Consider the following 6,943-nt stretch of genomic DNA (forward strand, 5'->3'; position numbering starts at 1 on the left):
CCTATAAAGTTTAACTTAAAGAAAAAGTAGTTTAATATATACTGTGAATTAGAAATACATTATATTGCCCATATAATGTGAATGGGAAGAACCATAATTTTAACTTCAAAATGCCTTATTGGCACAGTACTTTTTAACTTTACGCCAGGGGTACACAGTGATATTCATACATTATTTATATTGAATATACATATACATTTACATAATGAAAAATAAATACGGTGAATATATGACCCTTTTGTTAAGGTTCATCCCCTTGGTAATTTTTTAATTAAAAAAATAGAGAGAGCAAGAGTGTGTGAAATAGGAGATGATGGAGCTTTGTAAATTTCTTTTTTTTAAAAAAAAGTTTGCAACTGACATATATAGGACGGGGAATCAAACCTGGGCGATTTGGCCACAAGCACAGCGCCCTTACCATCTGGGCTATTACACCACACCTAGCTTTGTAAGTTTGTAACCACTGCTATTGTTTTTTCTTTTTGGTAAGATAAAAGAAAAGTACAAGTACAAGTACATGTACAAGTAAATTTGCTATTGGAGTTGGGCTTACAAACATTTTATATTTAGTATTGGGTTTAAAGTTGTTAAAGGCCCAATAAAGAATTTTATTTGGGAGACCAAATATGGACTTATCTGTATTTCATTTTGTTGGGCCATGTAATAATTTTATTCATGCTGTCTGTGAGGATCATAAATATTGTCCCTTATTAGAACATAAATAAATGACACATCCAATATGCAATACAGATTTGTTTGATGGGATGGGGGATTATTTGACAAAAGATACAGATCTTGAGAAAACAAAACAATTCAAGGGTATTTTTGCAAATAAATTCTCATATTCACATATATTAGGGTTTAGTGAGCCACCTTTATGTTCCTCTCAACTCACACAAAAAAGGGCAAAAGCTAGGGTTTGGCAAACAGAGCGAAAATGGAGGCTCCTCCGAGGCCACTGACGACTAAAGAGGCAGACATACAGATGATGTTGGCTGCCGACGTACACCTCGGCACCAAGAATTGCGACTTCCAGATGGAACGTTACGTCTTCAAGCGCCGCAACGATGGTTCTTTTCTCTTTTTCTAACTTTCAATCTATCCATATAAACACACACATGTATATATGTGTTTTGTGTATATATATGTTTCTCTGTACTTATGTTTCTAATTGTGTTGTGATCTGAAAGTTTATTTAGCTAGCTAGCTTTTTTTCATTCTGATCTGATTCTTCTAATATTTGCCTAAAATTAGCATTCATATTTTTTTTTACATTAACCTTGGATTTTATATGTATATGTCTGCGTGTATGTGTACATGTTTTTCTGCTTTTGTGTTTCTAATTATGGTGGTATCTAAAAGTGCGATTGGTTAGATATGATTTGTTTTCTGTTCTCTTCGAGCTGATTTACTGCTCGTTGAACTAAATTTAGTTTTCGTTTCTACATATATGATGATTTTAAACCTGTATTTGTATTTTTTTAATTGAAATCTTTTGTTCATCTGAAATAGACTGAAGTTATAGAATTTGTTGAATACATTTGGATGTCATTTCTTTTGCCTTACATAGATGCAAACACATATATAATTAATGTGTGTTCCGTGTATTTGTTTGGTTTTATGGCATGTTCGGTAATAATTCAGAAACTTTTTCATTGACTTATGACACTACGGCTTTAGATTAGGATGCCTAAATATGAATTATTGCATAGCGCAAGTAATATAGTGTGCTAATGGTGGTTTGTCTAGGGCATATAAGTTTGGTCACAAACCAATTAAGAGCGATGTTGATTTATCAGTTGTAGTTGCTTGCAGTCTGAAGGTAAATTCTTTGATATATCAAACAGCAGTTGCAGCAAATTCGCTGAATGGTTTTCTGTTGGGTTTGAATGTGTTTACTTGAAAATGTAAATGATGATTGTTTGTTAGCAGTTATAACACATACATGTACTATGAATCAAGCGAAGTCCATTATTTTGGTCACTATATATACTGTCATTGTGGCATTTTTACATGGACTGATTTATTAAGGGTTAAGCAGAATTTTTATAGGTGATGTGCTTATTTAAATTCCAATATTGACTTTGGCTTCTATTAGGTTTCAATATCTATATTTGACAATGTTGTTGAGCGCATGTGTGAAAATGGCACCCCTACCACCATCAAAGGGGATTCATGAATGATACAGGATTAGTCACAATATCTAGTTATCCTATACGCTAGTGGTCTTGTTCCATTGTTGTTTCCTTTTTTTTGTTTTTTGTTTGTTTTTCCTCCTGCTTAATCATTTCTATTTCAATGTTCAGGAGTATATATAATCAACCTTGGAAAAACATGGGAGAAGCTTCATATGGCCGCCAGAGTTATTGTTGCGATTGAGAACCCTCATGACATAATTGTTCAGTCTGCTAGGCCCTATGGTCAGAGAGCTGTCTTGAAGTTTGCCCAATATACTGGTGCTCATGCAATTGCTGGTCGCCATACTCCTGGAACATTTACTAATCAGCTTCAGACTTCATTCAGTGAGCCTCGTCTCCTCATCCTTACTGATCCACGAACTGATCACCAGGTTAGTGATTCTTTCAATTTTTTTACATGCATCATCGTGTGATTGATTGTTGAATTGATTCTTTGTACATGGAAAATGCATAAAGCGGAGTCTAGACTGCTGCACTTCTTCATAGGCCAATGAACTAGTAATTATCCCCAAATTTTTAGAACTGATGAAACTGGAATTATTCTGTGTTTACTGTTCTCATAGTGTGAAATTCTTGTATGCTATTGTTCTTAAATCAATACTATTTACCCTTTCTGATCCTGATTTGATTTGTTGTAATGAATGACTGCAGCCTATTAAAGAAGCTGCTCTTGGGAACATTCCCACCATTGCCTTTTGTGATACTGATTCCCCAATGGGGTATGTTGATATTGGCATACCTGCTAATAACAAGGGGAAGCACAGCATTGGCTGTCTGTTCTGGCTATTGGCGAGGATGGTTCTACAGATGCGCAACACAATTCCTCAAGGGCACAAGTGGGATGTTATGGTAAATTTTGTTAGAAAGTGTTGCTTTATTGTGCCTAATATTTTATGCTTTTGGTTTTCAATAAACAAACGGTTGCAACAAAATGATTCTCTTTTGTAATAGAGTGTGTGAACTATTATCTGATGTTTGATTTACTTTCTTTGTTGGGTTTGGCATTTAGTTGGCCAAGATGTGGAAAGTATGTAGAGGCCTCTTTCAAGTTTATGAACATGAATTTCTGTTGTAATTTTTTAAAAGAGAATTTGGTTAGGTGGAGTTATTCATAATGCTATAAATTTTTAAATGTAGCATATGCCTTCCGGTTTGCAGGTCGATCTATTCTTCTACAGGGAGCCCGAAGAAACTAAAGAACAAGAAGAAGAGGAAGCACTTGCAGGCCCAGATTATGGAGATTATTCGTCTGCCCCTCCATTGGGTATTGCTGCTGATAATTGGTCCAACCCAATTGCTGATGCCCAGTGGCCTGGGGCTGCAACTTCCATTCCTGCAGTTCCTGCTGCCGGTGGTGGTGCTGGTTGGACTTCAGATCCGGGTGGGTACTTTTTGGTCTTTCTTTAAATATAAAGTAAAATGGTACGATGAGATAACCCACTTAACAAAGGCAATGAACTCTCTTTATTAGTCATAAGGTTGCACCGTGGCTTTATATTCACAAATACCAGGTGATATGAATGTCTACCGCTTGAGTGGATCTATTTAGACTCAAGTTGTACATAAAAAGCTATCGACTCAGTTTTCAATTTTTTCAATTTTTAGAAAATTGAAAACTCTACAGAAGTTTATTTGGTAGATATTTATTTTGTCAAAAAAGGTCTTTTTTAGAGTGTACTACTACCTTTTATAGTTTACTGAAAACAGTTTTCTGTTTAGAACTGTTTTTTAGAAAACTGAACCAAACAGAGACCCTTCTGGCACATTCAATTGGCAATCTATTTCACCATAACAAAGAGACTTGTTAAAGGCCGTAGGGTTCAAGAGGTAGCCTATTTCACTTGAAATTGAAAAAGAGAACATTTAGAAGCGAAATTCAAAGATAATGGGAAAAATATTCATTGAACCATGTGATTACACCACCACGACTGTGATATGTAACCACTTGTCAAAATTTCTGTAGGAGTCAGTTTTATGGTTAGTTTCCTTCATTTTTACTTTGTTTTGTTTATTTTGATCACATTGTCTATTTATTGCTTCTTTTTCTCATTTATGTTTTTTTATTCCTAGTTGGGACACACACACACACACTACCTCCACTGAAGTTCGAACCCCTGACCTCCCTTTAGGAAATAGGAGCCTTGTACCGCTAGGCCACAGGCCTGTTGGTTTTTTCATTTATGTTCTGTTGTCCAGATGGGTAACTCTAGTTTTCTGTGTTGTGCATCTTGTAAATGGCAGTTCCAGTGACTCTGGATGGGGGCTGGGATAGTGCAGCAGTGCCACCAAGTGCAGAACCGGCTGGAATCGATCCTGTTGCTGCTGCTCCTGCTCCTGCGCCAACTGGTTGGGAATAGTAAATGGCGCTGTCAATATGGGCTGGAATAGTGCCAGCGGCACCAGTGCCCATGGCCGGAATGGATGCTTTTCTTCCTGTGGCAACTGGCTAGGAATAATTTTATTTGAGTACTCATTTCAGACCCTTTTTGTTTGGATTGATGCAATTATCTTTCAACTTTTTGAACTTAAATTGTAGAAAGGATTTTATTTAGGCTAAAAGTCTGGTAATGATTGAGGTTTATCTTTCTTTTGATATTGTTCGACATAGTTTGGTATCAAAATTCTGATAAATTTTCTTGTTTGGGTTTATTTTACTTGTATTTATAGTTGATATTTTTTTTTCCTTTCGTTTCCAAGCAAGTAATCCTTGTTAATTTTTGATATGGGTGAAGAAAAGAACCATTGTTAGTTAAAATGCTATCCCTCTGACTCCTAATAAGTGTCATGTTTGGGAAACCGTAACTCGAGTGTGATGGAGGGAGTATTGCATTACAGCTGGGAGTAATGCATTACAGCATTGGTACAGGGATAAAATACTGCATTGTGATCACGACTTGTACACTTACTTTCTAAATGAGTACGATTTATTTAGGCTTCGTTTGGTTAGGTGGAATCAACTAGAACAGAAATGAAAGAGGAAAATTTTAAACTTTTTTGGAGTTTGGATAGAAGGAAAAAGAAAAGAAAGAGAAAATCTAGTTTTTCGCAAAATTTTACACATAACAAGCCAAAATATTTTCCCGTGAGTTCCTTTTATTTGACTTTTTTATTTTATCCAACTAACTCGTTTGTATTTGTTGTTGGTTAATTCTCTCTTTTGTGACTTTGTGAGTTTTCAACAACTATTTTTATGAAGCAATAATTTTTTTTTTTTTCTTTCAATAAAATAGGATAGGTGCATCTTTTTTAGTATAATCCACGTATCTAATGGGAAGGTTCAAAAATAAAAGAAAAAAAATATTAATATTTAGTTGAGCCTCCTCTGCTCTCTAACTATGTGTAATCCAACCTTTAAAAATTAGTTTGTCTTATTTTATTATAATTTTTTTTTTTATCATCTATTGAACAATATTTATTTTTTAAATTCTAACGGATATAAAAGTAATTTTGGTAAGTAGAATTTTTTTTTTTTTCACTTTCATCCTACCCAAATTAATAAAATCATATTTTACCATAACTTTTTTTTTTATTTTTTGATAAGTAAATATTTTATCATAACTTTCTCGAATGACTTGAATACTAACCAAATTCATGGTAAAATAGATCTTGCTTCTAAATATAATTTTTATTTATTTTTAATCCTTTTATGTTACAATTCTAATTACTCATAATCCGGTATATATATATATATATATATATATATATCTTTTATATGGTGAAATATTTAATTTTTCTCCCAAACAGTAGTCTCTAATTTTTTTTTTAATTTGTTTATCTTAAACTAATAATTAGTTTTACCTAGAAAATATTACGAAGCCTTATTCTAAATATAAATAATAAAAATAAATATAAATAATTATATATTTGAATTTAATAATTTATTAATTCATAAGGGTAGTTTTGGTATGCAGAATCACTTTCTTTTCACTTTCATACTATCCAAACTAACAAACTAATATTTTTTTACAATTTTCTTGGATAAATTTTCATACTAACCAAATGCATACTAAAAAAAAAATTCTTTTCATTCACTTCACTTTCTATTTCTTTTTTTTTCTAACTAACCAAACAGAACCTTAAGAAGATAAGAGTTCCGCTTTGTAAGAGTTCCGTTTTGAGTGGGAGACCCTTCCAAGCAAAGGTTTCGAGGAGCTCCCCAAAAAAAAAGTTATCAGAGTGAAAATGAGGGTCTTAAATATACTTCAATCACGCTTCCCAAAACGAAATAACATCTCCTAAGAAAGTGAAAGCTGTAATCATCGTTTTCAAACTTTGATTTGTAAGTTGTAACTACGCAATTTAATCAACTACGTGATTTTGTCTGTCTTCTTACTAAACAAAAGTTTGTACTTTTATTCATCCAACCAAACCTTTGAGATGATGATGATGCCAAATTATAATAAACATTACTAACCAAAAAAACATAAAAAAAATAAAAAATTTGTAGCAAGACCAATCTCCAGTGCAAAGCAAACTCCGGAGCTCAGGTGACCTTAAACAATTCCAGTGTAAGGGAGAGGAGTGCAGCAAAAACAGGCATATGGAATGTAATTCTACCATTCAAATCGTATGATTAACATATGCCAGTTGGATTGTCTGCTAAATAGCTACTAACACTAAATTGGTCCTCCAGAAATGGAATTCTAAAGCGATGCCAAAAATCCAGCACAATACTTCGCGAGTATACACACATCCGCATAAATTCACATTCGGAATTGATAAATGGTTAAAAAAAAAAAAAAAAA

At 33.5% G+C, this 6,943-nt stretch overlaps 1 protein-coding gene across 1 annotated transcript; it reads left to right on the forward strand.

Moving 5' to 3' along the window:
• Nucleotides 1-863: 863 nt before the first annotated feature.
• LOC132282858 (small ribosomal subunit protein uS2-like) lies at nucleotides 864-4,847 on the forward strand. The gene is made up of 5 exons (XM_059784668.1): nucleotides 864-1,070; nucleotides 2,307-2,569; nucleotides 2,850-3,047; nucleotides 3,357-3,579; nucleotides 4,440-4,847. The coding sequence occupies exons 1-5, from the start codon at nucleotides 938-940 to the stop codon at nucleotides 4,553-4,555; spliced, it is 933 nt and encodes a 310-aa protein (XP_059640651.1). The 5' UTR covers nucleotides 864-937; the 3' UTR covers nucleotides 4,556-4,847.
• The last annotated feature ends 2,096 nt before the right edge of the window (nucleotides 4,848-6,943 follow it).

This window comes from Cornus florida, unplaced genomic scaffold, assembly GCF_030987335.1.
Source record: "Cornus florida cultivar Cherokee Brave unplaced genomic scaffold, ASM3098733v1 CherokeeBrave_3.0.0_Hap2_Chr11, whole genome shotgun sequence".
In the NCBI taxonomy this organism is placed as follows: domain Eukaryota; kingdom Viridiplantae; phylum Streptophyta; class Magnoliopsida; order Cornales; family Cornaceae; genus Cornus; species Cornus florida.